The sequence below is a fragment of the Dasypus novemcinctus genome, chromosome 10 (assembly GCF_030445035.2).
Source record: "Dasypus novemcinctus isolate mDasNov1 chromosome 10, mDasNov1.1.hap2, whole genome shotgun sequence".
Classification (NCBI taxonomy): Eukaryota; Metazoa; Chordata; class Mammalia; order Cingulata; family Dasypodidae; genus Dasypus; species Dasypus novemcinctus.
Genome location: NC_080682.1, coordinates 58,393,490 through 58,420,040, shown reverse-complemented (window position 1 = coordinate 58,420,040; position 26,551 = coordinate 58,393,490). Strand labels below are relative to the sequence as shown.

At 41.7% G+C, this 26,551-nt stretch overlaps 1 protein-coding gene across 1 annotated transcript in view; it reads left to right on the top strand.

Annotated features, from left to right (window-relative positions):
* Window positions 1-4,864: 4,864 nt before the first annotated feature.
* Window positions 4,865-26,551, top strand: part of KIAA1549L (KIAA1549 like) — a 318,974-nt gene continuing 297,287 nt past the window's right edge. The window contains exon 1 of the mRNA XM_071218358.1: window positions 4,865-5,111. Within this exon, the coding sequence (XP_071074459.1) occupies window positions 4,865-5,111 (247 nt within the window). The remainder of the gene's footprint in view (window positions 5,112-26,551) is intronic.

Below are 26,551 nucleotides of genomic sequence, written 5' to 3'. Positions count from 1 at the left end.
AATCCTAGTTCCCACCCTTCAGAGCCTGCAAAAAGAGCTTAACACAGCCAAGCGGGAACTTGAGGGCAAAGAGATGTAGTAAAAATGAGTTAATGAGCTAGCCCCATAGTGCTAAAGCCTGGGTCGTATCCCTGCTCTGTGGTTGGATGAGTCCCAGAAGTCTCAGAAATAATACTTATTAAGATAAATAACTCCCCTCATGGTTAAAACAAAATTGTGTCTTCCCACTGGAGGATTTGGAGGATAATTAGCCAGAACCTGGGAGAACTGAAATGTCAGTGAAGGAAGGACAGTTCAAATCAACAAACACTGAATTGCTGGGCTGCAGTGGGGGTCACCGTGAGGGCTGAGATCACAGCGCTGGTGGGTGCTGGCCCGCCTTGTTGGGCATGTGGTGCTGGGCCTTGGGGACAGCTTGGGAAACTCTTTTAGAAAAAACGATTGAGAGATGAGAAAGGGGAAACCATGATGACCAACAGTTCTGCAACAGCCTCCTTCTCATTTAAGAAGTCTGAAACACGTTTCAGCACTCTAAGATAAGAGTCAGGCCACCAGGGCTTATAAAGGTAGACTTTCGTTCCTCAGCATGGCAGTGCATGCTTCTCCAGCCTCCCCTCTGTGCCCACAGCACTCTCTACCCCTCCTCTCACAGCACTGACTCACAGCACTTTCCTCATCCCTCCCATTTACCTTGAAGTGCTGGGCTCAGAGCTCAGAGCGGGGATATGGCCTTCCTCTCTGTAAGAACTCCTGAACTTAGCACAGTCCCAAGCACACGAAAGAAGGAGTTCAGTGCAGACTTGGGCCTTGCACCAGCAAGGATGGTCAGTAACAGACATCAAGAACAGAAGAGAAAAGCCTGTTTATCACAAAAAGAATGAAAACAGCGCCCCAGGAATTTCTCCCCTATGGTAATAGCAGAAATTTCAGTTGAGGACCGGAAACCACTGCTCAGAGATTATTTCCCTCTGCCTAACAAAATGCCTTGCACAAAAGACGCTGACTTTTTAAAGCTAGGTAGCAGTAAATTTACAACACGGTAGGCAGTAAAGCACTATTTTAAATAGATTATAATTAACAAGAGGGTTTATGGTTTAAGGGATTGCAGTTGTCAAGTAATAAAATGACAATTGCTAAGAATGATGGCGCTTACTGTGTGTCAAGCATATTTCTAAATGCTTTACTTGTATTAACTCAATCCTTAAAATCGTCCAATAGGGTAGGTACTTATTTCCAGTTTTAGAGATGAGACATCTAGAGATGATATAATTTGTCCAAAGCTATACAGCTAGTAAAGGGTAGGGCCTGATTTAAGTTCCACGATCTGGACTCATCTCTAAAGGACTAACGGCAAGGATGTTGTCAACTTCCTGTTCCCGCAGAAAACATTTCCAGAGTGGAACCTACCAGATGAGGCCGCGGTACAAACTGAGGCCCTCCACATCTGCCTCCAACTTAGGTCTCTTGCCTTGAATCAAGAGTCCCCTCTATGCTATTGTCACCAGGTACCTTCCCACCTCCCTGCAAAATGCTGCAAATGTTCGTGCTTTTCTACCGTGCCCTTTTGCTGCACTGGCAAACTCCAACTTGAAATGCTGCCTTCTTTCACCTCTCCTCCCCCAGGCAGAAATAGCCACCTCTTGCCCATATTTGCATGATGTATCTGCACATACCTCTATTACATACCTCACTTCTATAGCATACTGCCTTAATTTCCTGGCTGCTAAAACAAATACTGTACAAGCGGTTGTCTTAAACACTGGGAATTTATTGGCTCATAGTTTTGAGTCTATAAATCCAAATTTGAGGTGTTAGCAAGGCAAAGCTTTCTTTTTGAAACTGTGGCTGGCTGCCAGTGATCTTTGGTCCTTCCCTTGGGTTTTTTTGTTCCATAGCACATGGCGATGTCCTCTCCTCTCTCTTCTGGGGTCCATTCACATCTGGCTTCTTCCCATGGCTTTCTCTCTCAATGTCTGAATTTCATTCTGTTTATAAAGGATTCCAATAATCCGGATTAAAGCCCAACCTAATTCAGCTGGGTCACACACCTTAACTGAAGTGAAATCTTCAAGAGATCCTATTGAGATCCTACCAGAAGATGGACCAAGACCAGGAACATGTCTAAACTGGAATACACAATTCAATCCACTGCACATACTCACCGTGTTGCTCTGAAGTTATTGGAGTATATCTGTCTCCCTCATTAGACTGTGGGCTTTTTGAGGAAAGAGATGTGTCTGGCCCTGAGTCCAGCCTCATCAGGGAGATAAATTCGAGAAAACACCAGTCTACCAAAATGGTTGAAAAGTAATTTATATCTCATTTAATATGGCAATAAAAGTGAAAGGAAAATCCCACTTACAATGCAGAGGAAACCTTCTTGAGATATGCATTTGCTATCTCAGTCCCATAGCAGTTGTCCCCCAAATCTCTCTCCCTTTCTCTAAAAGCTCAGGGAGAACCCAGCCATGGTTGTATTGCCTCTCTTGCCTCATAGCCCTCTCCTCTTCTGGATCATTCCTCTCTCTTAAACCAACAATTTTGGGTTCTTTCCTGTATCAGTACACACAGCCTCTCCAGCTTCCTTACTTTGGGCTTACTTTTCCATCCCAGTAACACCACAATGGGCCAGGTGCTGAAAAGGGCTGGGTGAGTGGGGAAGGCTGTGGCTGCCAAAGGGCCATGTTTTCCTCCGTTACGTTGTCCTTTGTGTCCTCAGCCTGGCTCAGGGCCCAGCACAGGATTGGTGCTCCTGGGAGTGGCTTTCCTTTCCCTTTCTCTTCCCCTCCCTATGGGGAAAAGCCTGAAAGTTGGCCCCAACATCCCTTCCTCTCTCTACCTATCACTGTCCCCCAGTATAAGTTCTTGACTTTGGCAAGCAGCCCCACCTCACCAAGCCATAAATTTTCCTGCCTCCCACCCCACCTTTTCTTCATCATTTTTTCTCTCTGTGGTATATTTCCTGGTCCTCAGCACTTAAGTTGCTCCAACCCTGCCATTCTTTTAACAGGCTTCCATCATTATCCCTGATCTCATGCCTTGGGATCACCCCTTCTTGTTGCCAGGACCATCCATTCTTGCCTAGTGATGTTCCTGAATCACAGTCATGGACTGCCTTTCTCATCAGTGTTTTAAACTGATTTCTTGAGATGTTTTTTTTTTTTTCTTCCTTGACTAGGTTGTAAGTTTAACAAAAGAAGCAGAACTGATTTAATTGGAATGGCAAGCTTAAATCATAACCCCCACAACAAATCTTACACAGCACCTTCTGTGTGGGGCTCCCCTACGCGGGGGACACCCCTGCATAGCAGGGCACTCCTTGAGCATGGCAGCACTGCACATGGGCCAGCTCCACATGGGTCAAAGAGGCCCTGGGTATCGAACCCTGGACTCTTCATATGGTAGGCAGATGCTCTGTCAGTTGAGCCACAACCACTTCCCCCCACTTCATTCTTTTAGCCTCTATTCTTTTTCTCCACAGCATTTACCACTTACATACCATATTTATTTATTGCCAGCTCCATGGATCTTGTCTGGTTTTGGCTGTCGTCCCAGTGTCTAGAACATGCCTGGCACTTAACAAGCTGTCATTAAGTACTGATGAATGAATAGAGCTTGGGCATTACCAGACCAGGAAAGCATATTTTTTTTTACCCAACACTTGTATCTCTAGGCCTAGCATAGTATCTTGCAAAGAGTGGGCACTCAAATATTTCTTGATTGCAGGGATGTATGAAGGTCCGATGAACAAGGCAACTTGTTCAAGGCCATCCAGCCTGGTAAAGGGACCAGTGGGAGAGGAGGCCGTTTCAACCCTAACTGGATAGTGACTGCCTAGTTCTCCTGTTTGCAGCGAGGGCAAATAGTAAGGCTGCAACAAGCATGTATATTAATCCAGTGTTTTATTACAACTAGGCCAAAGCCGCTTCATTTCCTCGGGGTAAAACGGGCGTGCAGGTATCTGCCGGCCTTTCAAAGAAGTTGTGAACAAAGCACAAAGCATGCCCGCCCACCTGCAAAGGGCTTTCCAAAAGCGAGACTGAAGAGCTTTCTGCTGGCTTCAGCACGTGGACCAAGACCATTTATTTAACCCTCTTTTTCGGGGCTGGAAGATCTCTCCCGCCAACCTCCCCTCTTCCAAAATGAAGGTTGGAAGGAAAAAGAGGAGAGGGAACATCCTCCCATCCCAGAGCTCTGCAGCGCGGGAACGACCGGATGGGTCCCTTCTCTTGGGCCCCGGACGGGGGCGGGCGCGCGGGAACGGGGGGCGCGCGGTGGCTTGGCGGGGGGGGTGCGCGCGCGCGCCTGTCTCGCCTCCCTAGCCAGCTCGGGTTGCTACGTGATTTCTTTGTCAATGAGGCGCCGCTCTGAGCTGCAGTAACACTCGCAGCGCGAGAGCCGGAGCCGAAGCTGGGACCGGAGCCCCAGCGAGCAAGCGAGGAGAGCGGAGCGGAGCGGCAGCAGCCGGCGGCGAGAGGGAGGGTCCCGCGCGCGCCCCGTTCCCGCCAGTCCCCGCTCCTTACAGCTAGTAGCCTCCGCCTGCAGGAGCGAGCCCCCCGGGCGGTGCCCGTCCCACCCTCGCTGCCCGGGGCGCGCCGGCGCGTGGCGACAGGCACGGTGGGAACCCCAGTCTGCGCCCGCCGCGGCTCCATGCGGCCCCCGGCCTCACGCGGGTGAAGCCGCGGCTCCCCGGAGCCCGCCGCGGGCGCGGCAGAACGAGCGAGCAAGTCGCGTCGTCGGGCGCCCCTTCCCTCCGGCTCCCGGGCCATGGCCGGAGATGCCCGGTGAGGACCGGGGCGCCGAGGGCTGGGCTCCCCGGCGCGGTGAGGAGCGAGGCAGCGGCCTGGATGTGTGAAGCGTCTCGATGGCTCGGCAGGAGGCGAAGCTCCAGGGCCCGCGGGGAGCTGGGCCGTCGGCGCGGAGGCGCGGGAGCCGGCCTGGGGCGCGCGGGCTCTGTGGGGCCGGCGGGGGAGCCGCGCGCTGCCGGGGCGTGAGGCGTCCGGGGCCGGCGTGCGGCCCTCGGGCGGGCGCCCCCGAGGCTGCGCCGCTGCCGCTGCTGCTCGGACTCCTGCTGCTGGCGGCCCTCCCTGAGCACTGCCGGGCCGACCCGGGTAAGCACTCGGCGGCTTCCTCGCGCCCGTGAAGGTTTCTGGACGAGCGGAACCGCCCGTCGGGACCGGCACCTGGAGGGTGGCGGTGGGTGGAGAGGTCTTTGCTGAGCCGGCGCTGGGATTTTCTCCGCCCTTTGCCGCTGCAGCAGCAGGCTGTCAGAAATCTGTCTCCCGGGAAGGCAGCGCTGGGCGGGGAGGAATAAAGAGGGTGCATTCGCATCCTTTTTTCCCCCTGACCAGTTGCAGATCTCTCCTGGTGGTCCCGTAGGCACGCTTCATTTAGGTAGACCTGATGTGGTTAGGACGCATGAAAAGGAATGCGTTTTAGTCGGACAGATTTCACTGTGCGGGGCGTCCACTATGTTTTGGGCTCCTTGTTAGGTGTCCACTTTGTCTCAGCTGCATGAAATGGCCAGACTTTTAGGCAAATCCCATGTCGGCGTCCCGAATAGCGTTTTCTCACAGGAGACTCCTTTTCTTTTGGGACAGGTGTGCCTAAAATAATTGCTTGCCCCTTGCAAAGGAATGCAGACGCCGACCAAGTATATAATCCACTGTCTGCAGGAGGCTAGTTAAAAATGATCCCTCTTGACTCTTAGAATCCTAAGAATCCTCAGGAAATAGATTTCTTTAGTTTCCTGGATGATTTTGAGAAACCAGTTGTAACTAGTTGGATGAAATTGTTCTCCTAATGTGGTTCAGAACTTACACTGTGCAGTCAGTAATTGTTTTTGAAATAAGAATGATTACTACAGCACGTGTAAAGGACAGGCTTTTGTGTTTGAGCTGAAATTCTGGGCTTTTGGTACATTTTGTTTACCAAGAAATATGGCCTTCACTCCAGCTAATAGGATCCTGTAGTTTCAGGGTTCTTAGCAAGAAATAATGAGGACTGCTTTATCAGCGAGTGAACCCTCCACCAAATTAGATTAAAATTCCTTAATTTTGACGGAGCTCATGCTTCTTTAGATGAGAGGGTTTCAGGTTGAAAAAACCATTTCATCAGTTTAATTCAAAGCCCATTTTCCTTTTATTCACTTGGCGACACTGACATGAGGTGTCTGTGTGTGCAAGTTACTGTCAAGGAGTTTTCTGTGATGATTATAGGGTTACAGAGTTCAGTAATCTTTGGGTGTGTGCCTGAGAACTGAGAGGGGCTTCTAGTGGTGTTTAGTCCCCAACTTTTGTGCTCTTAACCTTTTTCAGTGATACATATTGGGCATACTGCTTAAAAGTTAAGTTTTGAGTAAGACACATGTTTTCATTTGACCAGAAACACACAGAGTTTTTGTTTACAATGGATCAGATTGATGTTTTTGTAAATTGGATAATGAGATATTAACTTTTGTATGTTTGTTCATTTGAGTGCAGATGCTAGAAACTGTTCAACCATCTGTAATACGTGAAATTTGGATTTCATAGATAGCTCCTATTTAGCCTAATGTCAGATGATTTTCTTGATCAGTTTTGAATTTCTGATCTTCCTTTGAACCTTTGTACAATGGTCCTTCTGAACCTCAGTGCTTTTGCTTGGCTTTTCTTTCAGAGTGCGAGAGCGTAACTCAGGGGACTTGTTATCTGTAGCTTTTGGTTTTAGCCCTGGTGTCCCCTTCTTCCTTCCCTCCTTTCCTTTCTTTTGTGGTTAGAGACACAGAGCTGGGAAATACGCTTTGATTAAAATGGTGGTAAAAATCATTCAAGTCGATGTTGCTCCCCAAAGTCCTGTGTCTTCCCTTTTCACTGGAGTCACTTATTTCCTCTGTGCGTTTGGGGTGCCTTTTGTGCTGTCATCCTTGATGACCAGTTCCCCATGGCCAGACTCGCCTGTGGATCCACAGTCTACCTGCTTTCCTGCAGGTTTGCCTCTGGTTCTGTTTCATGACTGGTTTCTCCCTCAATGGAAGGGTTAAAACCTGGGCCCCCTGTCTTGCCTCCTTCCTGCTTTCATTTGTTCTCTGGCTTCCACTTGTTGCAGCTTCACCCCAGGGTGAGCAAGTCCTGGGCCTAATGCAAAGTGTCCCAAGTGGTTTGTGTGAGGAACCAATGTTAGGAGGGAGGCAGGAAAACGAATAGTACTTTCCTGGGCCCTCTTCCTTCCATCAAACAACCTGGTTTTGAACTTTTTCTGCAGGGTTGCTGTGGTTTGATGCCATCACTCACTGATGCTGAGGTGTCTCGGAAGCCAAACCTGTGAAGATTCAGATCCTCCTAAAAGCACTTGCTTGCTACAGTCATGTCGTTTGCATTGTTGCTGTTCCTTGGTTTTGAAGCAAGACTAAGCCAGACATTAGCCCTGGTTGGAAAATGTATAAAAAGAGATTTATTTCTGGAAAATGCAGCAGTGGTTGTCAGAGGCTTTGTGTCCTGGAACCCCTGCAGCATGTTCCAAGCATACCTTCACCCACTCCTCTCCAACCCCTTCTGCTTTGCTGTTCCTGAGGAATCTGAGTTCCTTCTCTTTTCCACAAAAGTGTCCTCCCTTAGACTTCCTCTCCTAACTTCCATCTCCAGGGAACCCTTGCTCCCAGGCTATAACTTCTATTTTGGATGTAGGAGATTGGGGTGGGAAAGGTTCTTCATAGTAGCAAGTTCTGATATCCTCTCTTCTGATGCTCTCCAGGGCTCCAGGCAAAATGGTAAAGTTCAAATTTGACTTAATGATCTTCTTAACTACTGGTCTTCAGTTCAGCTTATGTCAGCATACATTCCCAGAGTTCCTGCTATGTGCAGGACAGTGCTCATCCCTTTATGGGCATCTACTTAATGTGTCCTTGAATTCTCTGAGCCTCTGTTCTCTCATTTGTAAAGTGGGGATAATAACAGCGCCAATCTCATTGGGGTGGTTGTGAGGATTAAATGAGTTAATAAATCTTAAGTGTTTAAAACAGTGCTTGGTATACAGTAAATGCTCAATAAATGCTAGCTGTTCTTATAAAATGGCAGGAATTGATGGGTTATTTACTGCACCCAGGTGCTGTATGTGCCTCTGAACTTTGATACTGTGTGATCAGGGCTAATAAAATGAGGGACCAGTTAATTCTGGGTGAGTGGAGGCCTTGAAGGATGGGTTGGGTTTAGCAGGGTTGATGGTGGCTTTTCCAACAGAGGAAACCGTCGAGGATTCTTTGTGCCAGAGCACAGGTGCTGTAGGCAGGAGTGCTCAGGGCTTTTCTTGGCTCTCCTCTGAAGGCTCTGTTTCTTCCACCAACTTATAAGTTCCTGATTTATATTTATTTCCCTATTGCCTATTATAATGCTTGATACAGAATACTAAATTTTCAACCTTCTCACATTCCTGTTCCCTCAATTGAGCTGATTCTGTTGGATGTTAGAATATTATCTTATTTAAGCAATTCATTTTATGTTACGAATGACTGTTATATTGGCAAATGTATTTGCATTTTGAAAGAGGGGCCTGCTGATACCAGAGAATCTTTAATTTTAAACACAATATATGAGAGAGAAAATTTTTTTTGGTCTAGTTTGTAGTTTTTTTAGTAGCAATTTTATTGAGATATATCCATATACCATAAAATCCATCCAGTGTGTATAGTCAGTGGGTTGTAGTGTAATCTCAGAGTTGTGATTCAGCACCTCAATCAGTGTTAGAGCATTGTCATTACTCCAAAAAGAGTTCCCCCACCCCTACCCCTTAGCAGTTACCTTTCCATCTCTCTGTGGGGGAGGAATTTTGACCTGGGATGTCTTCCTTGCCTCCCTCCAACCTCCATATACACTTTGTTAACTTGGAGTCCCATTTGAAACAGGCCCAAGAGTTCTTTTCTCCTTCATCATTCAATTTGTTTTGAGTGCCCAACTATTCTGAAGTTACAGTAATGAACAAAATCATTATCCTCCCACGGCAATTAGAAACTAGCCCAGTGCTTTCCAAACTTCAGTGTGCATCTGAATCCACTAAAGGCTGCTGTTAAAATCTAAATTTCAACTCAGTAGTCCGGGGTAAAGCCTGAGTTTCCATCAGGCACAGGAGTGATGCTGGGGCTGCTGGTCCTGGGACCCCACCTTGAGTAGCAAGTGTCTGGGAGACAGACAATCAACGAATGAAGGTAGGTTGGGCAGTGGTAAGTGCTAGAAGAAAACGAAATCAGGATAAGGGGATAGCGGAGGCTGCTGGTTAGTGCGTGTATACCCTCACTCCGTGCTGATTTATATAGAGTGGTGAGGAAAGGCCTCATAATGAGATGGTAGTTGATTGGAGACCTACCAGTAGATTCGGGGGACAGAGCAAATGAAAAGGCTTTGAGTAGAGGTTGTGCTTGGGATGGTAGAGAAACAGCAGAGAGGCCAGTGTGGAGTTGAGTGAACAAAGCGGAGAGTCATAAGCAATCATGGTGAAGAAGGAACTGGGCCAGATTATGTGGGACTAATTGACTTTGGTGAGGACTTGATATTTTATTTTGAATAAGATGGTAAAGCATTGGGGCATCCAAGCAAGAGGGAGCATGATCTGACTTTAACTTTAAAAGGATCAGTGGCTGTTGTGGGGAGAAAATACTGTGAGAAGAGAGTGGAAGGAAGCAGGAAAAAGAGGTAGGAGGCTATTGTGGAAATCCAGTCTGGAGATGATGATGGCTTAGACAGGGTGGTAGCAGTGGAGGTAGTGAGAAGTGTTTAGAATTTAGACATATTTTGAAGGTAGAGCTAATAGAATTTTCTGATAGATTAGAGCTGTGGTATAAGAGAAAAAAAGAGGAGCCAGGGTGTGCCAAGGTATTTGGCACAAGTAACTGGTAAGTTGGAGTTACCATGAACTGAGATGGGGGAAAGTTGTACAAGGATCGGTTTGGGTTAGAAAATTAAGAGTTAGTTTGGGGTATGTTACTCTTGAAATGCTTATTAAACATCCAAGTGGAGATGTCAGGTAGCAAGTTGAACAAATTAGTCTGGAATTCCAGAGAGATATTGGGTCCAGAATTATGGATTTGGGGAACTATCAGCTGGAACTTGATAAAAAACCTGGAGATTGAGTATAGCGAAGAGGGAGATTTGAGCAGTGAGCCCTGGGAAGCTGTAGCATTTAAAGGTTCAGGGAGGGGAGCTGATGTGGCTCAGTGGTTGAGCACTGGCTTCCCACATACAAGGACCTGGGTTCAACCCCTGACCCTGGTACCTCAGAAAAAAAATTTTTTTCAGGGAAAAGAAGTGAATGAGTTCAAGAGTCCAAGAAAAAGCAGCAAGGAGGTAAGGAGGGGAAGGAAATTAAATCAGGGTCCTGGAAACCAAGTGAAAAAAGTATTCAAGGAGGGGAGTGTGATAAGCCTGGCCAAAGGCTGCTACGGGTGGAGTTAGATGGCACTAACAGTGGACATTGGGTTTGGTATTTGGAAGCCTTGAGAGTTAGTGTGTTGGAGACAAAAGTCAGATTGCAGTGGGTTTAAGAGAGAAAGGAAAAAGAAATCAGAGACTGAATAAAGTCTTTTCTATAAAAGCAGGCAGAGGAGTAGGGTCGTGTCTAGAGGAGTAGCTGGGCCCAGAGAGGCCTTCAGATGGATTTAATTACATTAGGCTGCATTCCCCCCCTCCCCTTTTTTTTAAACATTAAAGATATACAAGAGTGTATAATTTGGTGTGTATGTTTTCGAATCTAGACAGCCCACCAAAATATACTTGGGTTTTTTATTCTCGATATTAAAGCTACCTGTGCGAGGTCCCAAACCTTTTCTCTCCTTTTTTCCCTCTTCACATACAAAGTAAAGACGATGATCTTGCAAACAGTAACACTGTACTTTTAATATTGGCATAAAACAGAAGAGGGAGGAGAAATAAATAAATATTTTTTTAAAAAGCAGAAACAAAAAAAACCCCAGAGGCCTGATATCCCTTTCCTGTCTCACCCTCTTCCCTAAAACTGAACATCACCGTGGAAAGTTTGAGATACTGAAATTCTGATGACAATCTGAGAATCTCTCAGCAGCTTACTTCTTTCAAGTCTTAAATTACTAGAATATGATCTGAGAATATTCAGAATGAATGTGCACACTTCTTTTCTCATTTTCATTAACCTTCAAGCCCAAATTGTGGTTTTCTTTTTGCTTACTTTCTTTCTTTTTTTCTTTTAAACAAACAACTCTACCCTACTCCAGACAAAAATGAATGGTTGGAATGACCCTAAAACATTGTAGTTGCTTGACAACATGTTACAGGGGATTTCTAAATGCACAGGGGGATACATTATTCTGGGTCATGGGATGGCTGCCATGGACGGTGACTCTCTTTGGGGACCCCAGCACAAGGGAGCAGCTAGCAGTCTGGGTGCTGTAAATGTCAGTTATGGTAGCCAGTGGGAAGCTGGCAGATGAATCACCTTGATTTGGCAGTATTTTTAAAGCACCTGGCAGATACCAGGTTCTTCTCTAAATGCTGGGCACACAGTGGAGGACAAGTCTGGCTTGTCCCTCTTGTCCCCTGTGTTCCAGGACAAGAACCCATATGCAGTAGTAGGTGGTGTGGTGGGTCATTGAAGTACTCAGTGAATTAGGTCCGATGGGGCATGTAGCACGACGGAAAGCACCTGCCTTGCCCACAGGTGCAGCCCCTGTTCGGCTGCAGCCTGTGAGGGAATGAGCCTCAGGGTGCCATGTTTCTGACTTCTCAGGAAATATTGGATCTTTCTTTAAAATCTCTTCTTTTTCAAATGTCAACTATGAATTCTGATTTTTGAACTGTCATGCCGTAGAAACAGAACACACCCATGAGCTACCATTCTTTTTCTTTTTTTTAATGTCAAGCTTATGAAGGTATAATTTGCATACAGTAAAATTCACCCTTTTTAGGGAGGATAGATGACAGACATATATAGTCATCTATCCACCACTACAACCCAGATATAGAACTTTCACGTCACCCCACAGAGTTCCCCCTGCTCTTTGCATTCAGCGCCTGGCAACCACTAATCTTTCTCTGTCCCTGAAGTTCTGCCTTTTCTTGAAGGTTATATTAATGGAATCATGCAGTATGTAACCTTTTGTATCTGGCTTCTTTCACTTAGCGTGATGCTCTTGAGAATCAATGATATGGCTGCATGTATCACTAGTTCTGTTCTTTGTGTTGAAGAGTAGTATTCATTCCATTTTTCCACAATTTACTTATCCATTCAGCAGTCGATGGACATTTGGGTTGTTTGTAGCTTTTGGCTTGTGTGGGCAGCTTTCATTTCTCTTGGGTAAATACTTAGAAGTGGGATTTCTTGGTCATATGTTAGGTATACGTTTAACTTTAGAAAAGACTGCCAAACTATTTTCCAAAGTGACTGTACAATTTTGCATTCTCATTAGCAAGTTTCCATTTGCTTTTCTGCATCCTCACTGGCACTTGATATTGTCAGCTTAAATTTTTAAAATTTTATTTTAGCCATTCTAATAGTTCTTTAGTGGTATTGTGGTTTTAGTTTGCATTTTTCTCATTACAAACGATGTTGTTATTGCGTATCTTTTCATGTTTTTGCATGCCATCTATATCTCTTTTTAGAAGTGTCTGGTAAAATCTTTTGCCCATTTTAAAAATTGGGTTGTTTCCTTATTATTAAGTTCTGAGCATTCTTAATATATTCTGGATACAAATCACTTACACATATTGTTTTGCAAATATTTTCTCCCAGTCTGTAGCTTGGCTTTTAGCAGTGTCTTTCAGGAATCAGAAGTTTTAAATCTTGACAAGCTCCAGTTTATCAACTTTTTAGGTTATGGTTTTTGTTTTTGTGCCTGTGTGTCTTAGCATGGGAATCTTTGTCTAAGTCAAGGACACCACAATAATCAATATGATTTCTCTGAGTTTTATAGTTTTATTTTTGCTCTTAGTTTTACGATCCATTTCACATTAATTTTTGTATAATGACTCAAGATAAGGTTAGTTTTCATATGGATATTCAGTTTTTCTAGCATCATTTATTGAAAAGACTTTCCTTGCTTCGATGAATTACCTTGGCGGATCTATTTCTGGACTCTGGTATGTTCTATTGATCTATACTTCTTTCCTTATGCCAATACAATGCTCTCTTGATTTCTCTGTCTTAGGGTTTCTTAACCTTGGCGTTATTGACATTTTGAGTTGGATAATCCTTTGGTGTGTGTGAGTGGAGGCTGTTTTGTGCATTTTAGGACATTTAGTAGCATTTCTGGCTTCTGCCCAGGGGATGCCAGTAGCATCTCCCCCTCCCCTCTGACACCCTCTTCTGCTGTTGTAACAACCAAAATCTTCTCCAGACATTGTTAAATGTTCCTTGGAGGCAAAATTGCCCCTGTTTGAGATTCACTGCCCTAGCTTTATAGCAAGTCTGAAATCGGGTACTGTCATTCTTCCAACTTTGTTCTTCTTTTTTGAAATGCTTTGGCTATTCTAAGTATTATGCTTTTCCATTTAGATTTTAGAATCATGTTGCCAATCTCTTAAAAAAAAAAACCCTGCTGGAATTTTGATTGGGATTTCATCGAGTCTAGATCTGTTGAGGAAGATTGACAACTTTGAATTTATTCAAGCTATTTATTTAGATGGTTTTAAATGGTTTTTATCATTGTTTTATGATTTTCAGCATACAAATTCTGTATTATGCATTTCATGTTTTTCAGTGCTCCAGTAAATGGTACTTTTATTTTTTTATTTTTAAAAATTTTTAAAGATTTATTTTTTATTTATCCCCCCCCCCCACCCAGTTGTCTGCTCTCTGTGTCCATTCACTGTCTGTTCTTCTGTGACGGCTTCTGTCCTTATCAGTGGCACAGGAATCTGTTTCTTTTTGCTGCGTCATCTTGTTGTGTCAGCTCTCCGTGTGTGCGGCGCCATTCCTGGGCAGGCTGCACTTTCTTTCGCGCTGGGCAGCTCTCCTTATGGGGTGCACTCCTTGCACATGGGGCTCCCCTACGCGGGGGATACCCCTACTTGGCAGGGCACTCCTTGCGCGCATCAGCACTGCACATGGACCAGCTCCACATGGGTCAAGGAGGCCCGGGGTTTGAACCGCGGACCTCCCCTGTAGTAGGCGGACGCCCTAACCACTGGGCCAAGTCCACTTCCCAAATGGTACTTTTAAGTCATAGAAATATGATTTTTGAAATATTAACCTTGTATCCTGTGACACCTATAAACCCACTTTAGTTCTATTAGTTTTTTTAGTAGAATCTTTGGGATTTTCCCATATAAATAATATCGTCTGTGAATAAAGACAGTGTTATTTCTTTCTTTCTGATGTATGACTTTTGTTGAGGTTTTAAAATTTTGTATGAATATCTTTTTTTTTTTTTTTACTTTATTTTAGAAGAAATTTTAGATTACAGAAAAATTACATTGAAAATATAGGGGATTCCCGTATACCTCACTCTCTCCCCTCTCACATTTTCCTGTTAATAACATCTTTAATTAGTAAGGTACATTTGTTATAATTGATGAACAAATATTGAAGCATTGTTACTTAACACAGTCTATAGTTTACATTATGGCTTAAACTTGGCAACGTACAATTTTATAGATTTTGATGAAATGTTTTATGGCTTGTATCCATCATTGCAATATCATGCAGATCAATTCCAGTGTCCCCAAAATGCCCTATGTTACACCTATTCTTTCCTCTCCCTTCCCTCAGAACCTTTGGTGACCGCTATCTTTATATCAATGTTACAAATTCTTCCATTACCAGAATAGTAATAAGTCTACTTTGATCCACAGTTTCATTCCCCCCGCCTCCTTATGTTTGTTCATTCCTCGATCTTGAGGATTTTGGGATAGTGATGCCCACTCTGCTTTAGTTTGAGAGGGAGCTGAGATCCCATGGGGCGGTTGGATGGAACTGTCTTGCTTGCAGTTGTGGATACTCTCTGTTTTTTTGAAAGGGTGCTGTCCCTGATGTATGACTTTTATTTCTTTTCCTGCCAAATTGCATTGTCTAGGACCCCCAGTATATTGTTGAATAACAGTGGTGAGAATGGACATCTTGCTTTGATCTTAGTTTTAAGGGAAAACATTCAGTCTTTCACTATTAAGTATGATGCTAGCTATATATATATATATATATATATTTTTCAATTTAAATACTGTGGCATTTAAAATTTTTTATCAGAGAAGCTGTAGGTTTACAGAATAGTCATGCATAAAATACAGGATTCCCATATACCACCCCACTACAAACACCTTGCATTGGTGTGGAATATTTGTTACAATTCATGATAGTACTTTTTTTGTAATTGTACTATTTTTTTTAAACAGTATTTTCCTTTGTTACAATTGATGGATTATTAAAATAGTACTACTATCGTCTATAGTTTACATTAGGTGTATTTTCCCCCATATACAACCTTATTATTAAGATCTCGTATTAGTTTTGTGCATTTGTTATAATTCGTGAAAGAACATTCTTATGCTATTAATATTAATTATACTCCATTTTCTACAATATGGTTCACTGTGTTATACGGTCCTATGTTTTATCCATACCATTGGCCATCCTTGTGCCTAACTCTTATAGCTAGAACTTTAAATATAAACTTGAATAACAGTGAGCATCCCTATCTTGTTCCAGATCTTAGAGGAAAAGCTTTCAGTCTTTCATCATTCAGTATGATGTTAGCTGTAGGTTTTTCATATATGCCTTTTATCATGTTGAGAAAGTTTCTTTTTATCCCCATTTTTCTGAGTGTTTTTATCAAAAAGAATGCTGGATTTTGTCAAAATGCCTTTTCTGCATCAGTGGTGATGATCGTGTTTTTTTTTTAAACAAATCAATTTTATTGATACTTATTAAAGCATACAAGTCATCCAAAGTATATAATCAGTGGTATTTGGTATATTCACATAGTTGTGCATTCATCACTTCAATCATTATTAGAGCATTTTCATTATTTCAATAATAATAAACAATGCAAGTAAACAAGAAAAACTTTTACCTCTAATCTCTCTATGCTTTCCCTGCTATATATAGCTGCTATTTCTGGCTATTCTTGCACAATTACTTATTTATTTATTAAGCAGTTTTATTGAGATATATTCACATATCATATGATCTATCCAAAGTGTGCAATCAATGGCTCTTAATATAATCACAATGTTGTGAATTTGTCATCACAAAAATTTTTATTTTATTTATTTTTAATTTTAAAATTTAAAAATTTTTTATTTTTCGCACTGGGCAGCTCTCCTTACGGGGCGCACTCCTTGCATGTGGGGCTCCCCTACGTGGGGGACACCCCTGCACGGCACGGCACTCCTTGTGCACATCAGCACTGCACATGGGCCAGCTCGCCACATGGGTCAGGAGGCCCTGGGTTTGAACCTGGACCTCCCATGTGGTAGGTGAATGCTCTGTCAGTTGAGGCAAATCCGCTTCCCACAAAAAATTTTAGGACAATTTTATGACTCCAAAAAGAAAAACTCCACACCACTTAGCAGTCCTTTCCCAACCCTACATAACCACTAATCTAATTTCCTTTTTATAAATTGATTTATATTTACGTTTTATATAAATGGAATCATACAATATGTAGTACTCTGCGTCTGGTTTCTTTCACTTAGCATAATGATTTTTTTTTGGTCTGATATTAACATCTTATAGTATTAGCATACATTTATTCAGTTTCAAAGAAAGACGGGCTTATATATGCAATTTTAACTGTATTCATATTTCACATTTGGTTTTACTATGCTATGCAGTCCCATGTTAGAATTTTTAGCTTTCCTTTTAGTAATATACATGACCTGATCATGTGTTTTTTTTTACCTGTGTTTTGTCAATGTGGTGTTACATTAATTGATTTTCTTATGCTGAACCACCCTTGTATACCTAAGATAAAACCCACTTAATCATGGTGTATAATTCTTTTTATTTTTTATTTTTATTATTATTTTTTATTTATTTCTCTCCCCTTCCCCACCCCTGCCCCCACTGTTGTTTGCTCTCTGTGTCCATTTGCTATGTGTTCTTCTCTGTTCGCTTGTATTTTTGTCAGTGGCACCGGGAATCTGTATCTTTTTTTGTTGCATCATCTTGACGAGTCAGCTCTCCGTGTGTGCGGTGTCACTCCTGGGCAGGCTGCGCTTTTTTCCCTGCAGGGTGCACTCCTTGCACGCAGGCCTTCCTTATGTGGGGAATACCCCTGCGTGGCACGGTGCTCCTTGCCTGCATCAGCACTGCGCGTGGGCCAGCTCACCACACGGGTCAGGGGGCCCTGGGTTTGAACCGTGGACCTGCCATGTGGTAGGCAGATGTTCTATCAGTTGAGCCAAATTCACTTCCCAGTGTATAATTCTTTTAATGTGTTGTTAGATTCAACTTGCAAGTATTTTTTTGAGGATTTTTGCACCTATATTCATAAGAGAAATTGGTCTGTAATTTTCTTTTTCTTGTAGTGTCTTTATCTGGCTTTGATATTACATGGTATTCATGATGGCCTCATGAATGAGTTAGGTAGTGTTCCGTCCTCTTCAGTTTTTTGGAAGAGTTTGAGCAGGATTGGTATAAACTCTTTGGAATGATTGGTAGAATTCACCTGTGAAGCCTGGGCTTTTCTTTGTTGGGAGGTTTTTGATGACCAATCTATTTACTTATAATTGGTCTGTTGAGATCTTCTGTTTTTTGTAGAGTCAGCCTAAGTTGTTCGTGTATTTCTAGGAATTTGTCCTTTTCATCTCGGTTGTCTAATTTGTTGGCATACAATTGTTCATAATATCCTCTTACAATCCTTGTATTTCTATGGGGTCAGCCATAATGTCTCTCCTTTCATTTCTGATTTTATTTTTTGTGTCTTGTGTCTTTTTTTCTTTCTTTAAAATTTTCTAGGTTAACAGTTCTTTTTTTTTTTTTTAAAGGTTTATTTATTTTTTTATTTGTTTCCCCTTCCCCTCCGCCCTGGTTGTCTGTTCTCTGTGTCTATTTGCTATGTCTTCATTTTGTCTGCTTCTGTTGTTGTCAGCGTCATCTTGTTGTGTCAGCTCTCTGTGTATGCGGTGCCATTCCTGGGCAGGCTGTACTTTCTTTCGCACTGGGCAGCTCTCCTTACGGGGTGCACTCCTTGTGCATGGGGCTCCCCTACGCGGGGGACACCCCTGCGTGGCAGGGCACTCCTTGCGCTCATCAGTACTGCTAATGGGCCAGCTCCACAGGGATCAAGGAGGCCCGGGGTTTGAACTGCGGACGTCCTATGTGGTAGACGGACGCCCTATCCACTGGGCTGAGTACGCTTCCCTGTCTTTTTTTTCTTTGTCTGTCTAGCTAAGGGTTTCTTAATTTTGTTGATGTTTTCAAAGAAACAACCTTTGGTTTTGTTAATTCTTTGTGGGTCTTTTTTTTATTCTTAATTTTTTTTTTCTGTTCCAATCTTTGTTATTTCTTTCCTTCTGCTTGCTTTGGGATTAGATTGCTGTTCTTTTAATAGTTCCTCTGCATGTGAAGTTTTAGCTCTTTCTTCTTTTTTAATGTAAGTTTTAGCACTGTAAATTTCCCTTTCAGCACTGCCTTTGCTGCATCCCATCAGTTTTGATATATTGTGTTCTTGTTTTCATTCATCGTGAGATATTTACTGATTTCCCTTGTAATATCTTCTTTGAGCACTGATTGTTTCAGAGTGTTATTTAACTTCCATATGTTTATGAATTTTCCAGTTATTCATATGTTATTGATTTCCAGCTTCATTCCACTGTGGTTAGAGCAGATCCTTTGTATAATTTCAATCTTTTAAAATATACTGAGACTTATTTTATGACACAACATGTGGTCTATCCTAGAGAATGATCCATGTGCACTTGAAAAGAATGTAAATGTTGCTGTTTTGGGGTGCAATGTTCTATATATGTCTGTTAGGTCATTAATCATATCATTCAAGTTCTCTGTTTTTTTATTGCTCTTCCATTCTAGATTTTCTATCTACTGATGGGAGTGGTGTATTTAAGTCTCAAGATATTATTGTAGAGGTGTCTATTTCTCCCTTCCATTTTGCCGGTGTTTGCCTCATGTATTTTGGGGCACTGTGGTTGGGTGCATAAATATTAATGTTTGCTATATTTCCTTAGTGGATTGCCCCTTTTAGTAATTTATAATGTCTTTCTCTGTCTCTTACAATAGCTTTTGACTTAAAGTCTACTTTGTTTGATATTAATACAGTTACCCCAACTCTCTTTTGGTTACTATTTGCATGAAATATCCTTTTCCATCCTTTCACTTTCAACCTATTTGTGTCTTTTGGTCTAAGGTGAGTCTCTTATAAACAACATCTATTTGGATCATGCTTTTTTATCCACTCTGCCAATTTGTGTCTTTTGGTTGCAGAGTTTAATCCATCTTTTATTTTGTCTATCTTTTTCCTTATTGCAACATTCTTTTCTGTATAGTTGATCTTTTGTGAAGTATCTAACTGATCTCTTTCTCATTTCTGTTTCTGTATATTCTTTCAATACTTTCTTTGTGGTTACCCTGGGATTTATATTATGCATCCTATATCTGTAACCAACTAATTTGAATAAAATACCAGCTTAGCTTCTGTAGCAAATACATTCTCTACTCCCAAATCCTTGTTTCTCCTCTTTATGTTGTTTTTCTTCCACTTTTCATGTCCATTATCAGGAAATATGCCATTTCTTGTTCAATTGTATTTTAACTCTTATAGGAATTAAAGAGTAGAGTTGTTTATTGAGGATATAGTACTATTGGGTCATGCATTTACCTTTTTAGTTACCCTTACTCATACTATTCATTTCTTCATACTACACTAAGCCCCTCTCTACTGTCTTTTCCTTTCAGCCTGTAGAACTCCCTTTAGTAATTCTTACAGGGCAGGTCTTTTGTTGACAAACTTTCAGTTTCCATTTATCTGTGAATATTTAAACTCTCCCTCATTTTTAAAGGACAATTTTACTGGATAAAGAATTTTTGGTTGGCAGTTTTTCCCTTCAGTACCTTAAATATATCATACCACTGCCTTCTTGCCTCCCTGGTTTCTGATGAGAAACCAGAACTTAGTCTTATTGAGGATCACTTGTATGTGACAACTCACTTTTCTCTTGCTGCTTTCGGAATTCTCTGTGAAATTCTCATATCTTCTCTTTCTCTCTCTCGTACATGTCCTTTATCAGGTTGCGGGAGTTCCCTTCCATACCTAGTTTGCTGTGGATTTTAATCATGAATGGATATTGAGTTTTTTCTCTCTATCTGTTGAGAGGATCACATGTTTTTTTTTCTTTCCCCTTTTAGTTTGGAAGGAGATGGCATTCGTTGGTTTTAGAATGTTGAACCATCCTTGCATTTCATTCCTGGGATAAACTCCAATTGATATATATTCTAGCTGGGTTTGATTTTCCAATATTTTTTGGTGGGGGAGCTTTTTATTTATCTATTTAAATATATTTTTAATTTAAAAAATATTTAAATTACATAAATGTTGCATAAAACTATTTTTGTTAAGAAATTTTTGAATCTCTGTTCATGAGTGGTGTTGATTTATAGATTTATTTTCTTGAAATATTTTCTGGTTTTAATATAAGGGTAATGCTGGCCTGTAAAATAGCAGGTAATTTTTCCCTCTTCTGTTTTCTGAAAGTATTTGTATAGAATTGGTATTACTTCTCCCTCAAGGTCTATGATCTTGCAGATGAGATTGAAAATCATTCAAGTGTTCCTTTAGTAAAATAAAAAGTATCAGAAACTTTTAGTACATTTACTTATTCTCAAGGCTACCAGTGGATACTTCTTGAACATTTGGAGAGAGGTGTGGTTTAAAGGTCCAAGGAGAACAGCCTGAATTAGGGAAAATTGCATTGGAATTTGTGTTCAGTAGCCTGAGGCCATCCATGTTTGTAATTTATCAAGTCACTTCACTTTTAGGGCCTTGGTTTTATCATCTGTGAAAAAGAACCTCAAGGTCCCTCTTTCTTCCCCCATTCCCCTGGATGAGTGTTTGTGGGCTTATACCAACTTATACCTCTTCCTACGTTAGCAAAAAACCCAGTAAAGGAACAGGTACCTCTCATCCTGAAAAGAGAAACATTTGCCCATATTTTGTTTTTATGGTTTCAATTTGAAGCTAAGCTAAATATTAGCTACTTTTAAATCTTCATTGGCTATTTAAAAGTTATGAAAGTAATTTATATTTTAATAAATTATAAAAATACACAAGTGTACGCAGTAAAATGCAAAATACTCATTTGGTCCCATTGCTCTTCTCTCGAGTTGTGCTGTCAAGTATGATGGCTTTCAGACATTTCTTCATACCAGTATTTATATCCATATATATATCCTTACTCAAATTTTTTAAGGGATAAAGAGTGTAAGGCTAAATGATGGACTATACTTAATAGTACAATTATAAAATTATTCTTTTATGGATTATAACTAATATACTACACTGATGAAAGGTGTTAATAATAGAGTGGTATATGGAAACTGTATTTTATAAATGATTATTCTGTAAAACTATAACTTCTCTAATAACAAAGACGAGTGTAATGTTTAACACTTTGCTTTTTCCACATACCATTACAGTGTGGTTCTCTTTCCAGGCTAATTAAATTTTCATAAGAGAATTTGAACTTGTCCTAGAAACAGAAAAGCCTTAATATAAAAGAAAACAGTTTGAAAAACCACGGATCAGATTCATACCTACAGAGCTAAAGTAGCTCCTTAAACTATTCTTCCTCTTCTCTCTATTCCTTAGCCTCCTTCTCTGGAAAATACTTCCACAGATTTTAGGAAAATCAGCCTTTTAAACACCAAATAAAATGGGGATAAACACTGTGTTTAAACTAATGTCGAGGTAAATAGGGCCAAGTAGTTGCCAAGGTCATTGCCATACCTGCTGTCAGCCCACTCAGGCTCGGCTCTGCCTAATGCATCCTAACTGTGAGGGGAGATTTGATTTTGATTCTTTTTTTTCAATCTTAAGGAACTTAATTTGAATGAGTTAAGTGATTTTGATTTAGATTTATATATGTTAAATCTATTCTTAGCTTGAATTAGAATCTTCTGATAGTGGAAACATGCAATGGCTTTGGTATTTATGCAATATCAGTAAACAGGAAGGTTTAGAATATTTCTGTAAATGCCTTTCAACGTAAAATATGGAACTAACTGTCTAGAATAAAATTATAATTTCCAGACCTACCCCTCTACTTATGTCCCTGGTAACGAATGCTGCTTCTCTGTCTCCTATCTTTTTATTTACAAAATGTCAACAGTGAACCAAGAAAGGCTGAAGAAAAATGTGAGGTCTGAGAAGAAACTATGTTGAAATTAATAGTGCAGCTTATAAATCTTTGTTGAAAAGAGCAGAGCAGAAACGTCTCTAGAACCTCCATATTTCATTATCAAATAATGAGTCTTTGTTTTGAAAAGAATAGGAGGATTTGGATTATGAGCTTTATTTTGCATGTAATTAAACTAGATGAAAAGTGCATTTAGAAATCAGCATCACCGAGCTGTGTTTGGCAGTTTCCTGTTATTATCTTATTAATGCTGGAGGCAAATCCTACAGAATCTAAACCTTTTTGTTCAATAGGATGGGGAATAATTTCTTATCTGTGGTATAGCAATTAAAAATCGTATTTTGAACAAAATTTTTTTTTTCTATTCCTATGGCTAAGGCAGTATATTTACTTTTTGCTATGGTCCCCGGACTTTGATATAGCATTTCACAGTTGTTGAGGGGTTCAACTCTTTTCCTGTTTGAATCTTGCATCACTCCTAAGCGTGTTGAGGAAGTGATTTGCAAAGGCACACAGTGATCCAGGGATTTTTACATTAGTCTGTGAATCAGGGGATAGACTACTCAGAGGCAACACATAACTAAAAGTAGTTCAAGTATGGGGCCCCAGGCCACAGGGGAGTCCCATGGAACATATTCAGAACAGGAACAAAGTATAACTGGGCCATGTGTAGACTATAGCTAACTGACAGAAGCAGTATCTAACATTTATTGAGCATTTGCTACTTATATCTGCTTGTGTGAGTCTCCTGACAACCCTATGGAGTAGGATGTTATCCCCGTGTTTTTAATTGAGGGCATTGAGGCACAGAGAGGCTGAGCAACTTGTCATGTTAAGTGTCATAGCCTGGGCAGTTTGACTTCACAGCTCTCACACATTCATTTTGTTGCCTTCCTGGACAAGAAGAGGCCATGGTTACTGGTTTGTGTCTCCTGGGCCCAGTGACTTCTTACCTCTTTCCCTTGCTACCTGCTTGGTCCATTGTTCTGCCTCTTTCTGCAGACTGAATTTCTCTGCTTACCCACACCTGTCTTGTAACTAAACCTTGTCTGGGGCTTTTGCCGGCTGCGGCGCTCAGTGAAGCTAGAAATGGCAAAACTTTTCAGTTTAGCATCCTACCATCCAGTTTCTGTCCCAGTCCACATTTCTGGGAGGGAGAATCCAGCTGCCTCAAGCTGGCCAGTGGAATCAGGGAAACATCCTTCATCCCATGAGCAGTGGCCAGAGAAGAAGGGATGTTTGGTACCAAAATGACTTCTTGGGGTCATCCTTCAGCCATGGCTTTTGGCAAAGGGCAGTTTTAAATAAGGTATTGTGGGTGGGGCAGTCTTCCCAAAATTTGTCCCTTCTCTGATAGTAGTAAAAGGCAGTGTATTTGTCAGCCAAAGAGGTGCTGATGCAAAATACCAAAAATTGGTTGGTTTTTATAAAGGGTATCTATTTGGGGTAGGCGCTTACAGATACCAGGCCATAAAGCATAAGTCACTTCCCTCGCCAAAGTATTTTCACGTGTTGGAGCAAGATGGCTGCCGACGTCTGTGAGGGTTCAGGCTTCCTGCGTTCCTCCCTTCCAGGGGCTTGCTTCTCTTTCCTCTGTGGGCTTACTTCCTGGGGCTCCAGCTTAAGGCTTCAGCATCAAACTCCAACATCAAAAACCCTTAACTGTGTCTGTTCCCATGCCCTACTGGCATAAGAGGTTTACATAACTACTTAATGAAGTAAACCTATGAATCCAATGTAATATAATATGTCCAGAGGAAAAGATCAGTTTACAAACATAATCCAATATTTCTTTTTGGAATTCATCAATAATATCAAACTGCTACAGGCAGGTTCATGTGCTGGTTCTATGAAAAAACAATGACAAATGGCTGGATTTATAAGATTGGCCAGTTTCCATGGTCTAAGTACTCCACCATGGCTGATTTCAAGCCACCAACATGACAATAGAGTAGAAAGGATGTGCACAACTGGCTCAGCACCAGTAAAATCTGGTTCTAGCACCCGCTGCCTGTCCATAATTGGTGCGGCTAGATGTGAAGCAGCTTACACAATAAGTGCAGGGTATTTCAAAGAGATTGAAGACTGTACTTAATAGGTCAACCAACCGGAAGGTTTTTATATGAAAAAGGGAATACGATTTCAGGGTAGAGAGGGTTGAAGTTAGATTTGGCATGCACAGCCTACATAGCTTGAAGTATGCAATCTTGGGACACACAGAGATGCTTTTCAAAAAATTGCAATTTCCTTTGACTTGAATATCTCACTTGTGACATATAATTAACCCTTGCACTGATTTTAAGATGTCAGACCTCATTTTCTTTATGGGCATTGGTTTTGTTTCCTGGCTCTGAAAGGTATAATTTTTCTTTGCTTCCAGATGTCAGCACTTCCTCCTATTTGGAACTGTCATTAGCAGACTCCTTTCTTCCACTACCTTCTAAACCTAGAGAGGCGAAGTGTATGTGGTGACCTGGTAGACATTTTTTAGTTGAATACATGCTATTACTCTTGATGAGAGGCTTTATTTATGACCATAAAGGCCAACTCTCAGTTCATGTAATTATGTTAAAAGCAGAGACAGTCTCATGGCTACTACCTCTGAGAGTGTGTCAGAGGCATTAGCAAATCTCGAAGCCGGACTGGTTGACTCTTTTCCTTTGCACATCTGGGAAGCAGTCTGGGAATCTGGACTTCAGTGTGCTACTTACCATTCTGCCAATGTTCCCCTTCGAACGTTGTCGCTAACCTAGGCCAGCTCTCATAAAGTGTAGTGTCAGCCTCTGGGAGATGGTGAGGAAGTGTCCACAGGGTAGACCTGTCACTCTCCTTAGACGTACAGCCCCAAGTGTCCTACTGATGGAAGGTCAGTGTCTTTACCTATAAAAATAGCACAATTAATTTATTCCTTTAATTTCCCTTGGGATCGAGCAAGAGGAAAAAATTGGCAAGATGCTTCTTTTTGTTTTATTGAAGGTTTGTCCTAGTTTGTGGATATGTTGACTTCTGAATAAGAGAACTTGCACTTATGAAATAGCTACTACTGTGTCAGTGACTGGATAAAGGGTTTTGTCTTATTTAATCCCTACAACAATGTTGTGAGATCCTTCTTGCCCATTTGGCTTGGAGGAGGCTAAGATTGAGAGAACATTTAAGAAAGACACTTGCCCAAGGGCACATTGCTTGTAAGTAGTGGAACTGGGGTTTGAAATCTGATCTGACTACAGTGCAAATATATTTTTGGCTATACCATGCAGTCTTTATCCTTCAGTGTTTTATTATTAAAATTTCATACATACAGAAGAGTTCATAGAACTGTACAGTGAACACCTATAGATACCACACCTAGATGGCGCTTTGCTTTATTATATATCCATCTGTTCCTCTGTCCATCAGTCCATCTTACTTTTGATGTGTGCAAAGTAAGTTAATAAGTTGCAGACATCAGTACATCTCATTCCTGAATACTTCAGCATGCATGCCATTTAGTTTGATTCTTTTTCTTAAGTTAAATTTTAACATGCAGTGGAACACAGCAATCTTCAGCACATATTCCTGAGTTTTAACAAATCCATGCACCTGGGTAACCTGGACTGTTACCAAGATGTAGACCCTTATTACCATCATCCCAGGAAGGTAGTTTCCTGTTGCCCCTCTCCAGTCTCCTCCTTTCTCCGTTCTGCCCCTTCATGGAACCACTGTCTGATTTTTTTCCCACCATGATTTAGATTATGCCATACAGTCTTAAATAATAATGTCTGTTGTTTCCCAATTGATTTTTAAAAGAAAGATTTATTTATTTTAGGCAGCACCAGGAATTGATCCTGGGACCTTCTGGAATGGGAGGAGGTGCTCAATCTCTTGCGTCACCTCAGCTCCCTGGTCTGCTGTGTCTCTTAGTGTCTCTTCTCTGTGTCTCTTTTTGTTGTGTCGTCTTGCTGAGCCAGCTCTTTATGCATGCCAGTACTCTGCATGGGCCAACTCACTGCTCGGGCCAGCTTGCACATGGCCCAGCCTGCCTTTCACCAGGAGGCCCCAGGATTTGAACCCTGGACTTCCTATATGGTAGATGGACGCCCATTCTCTTGAGACACATCTGTTTCCCTCCCAATTGTGTTTTACTTATATGTATTAATTCAGAATGTATTTATGGAGCACCTGGTATGTGTCAGGCCCTGTTCTAGGTATATGGGGTACAGTGGTGAGGAAAAGACATCCGCTTATGTGGGAATGAGACACATTGGTCA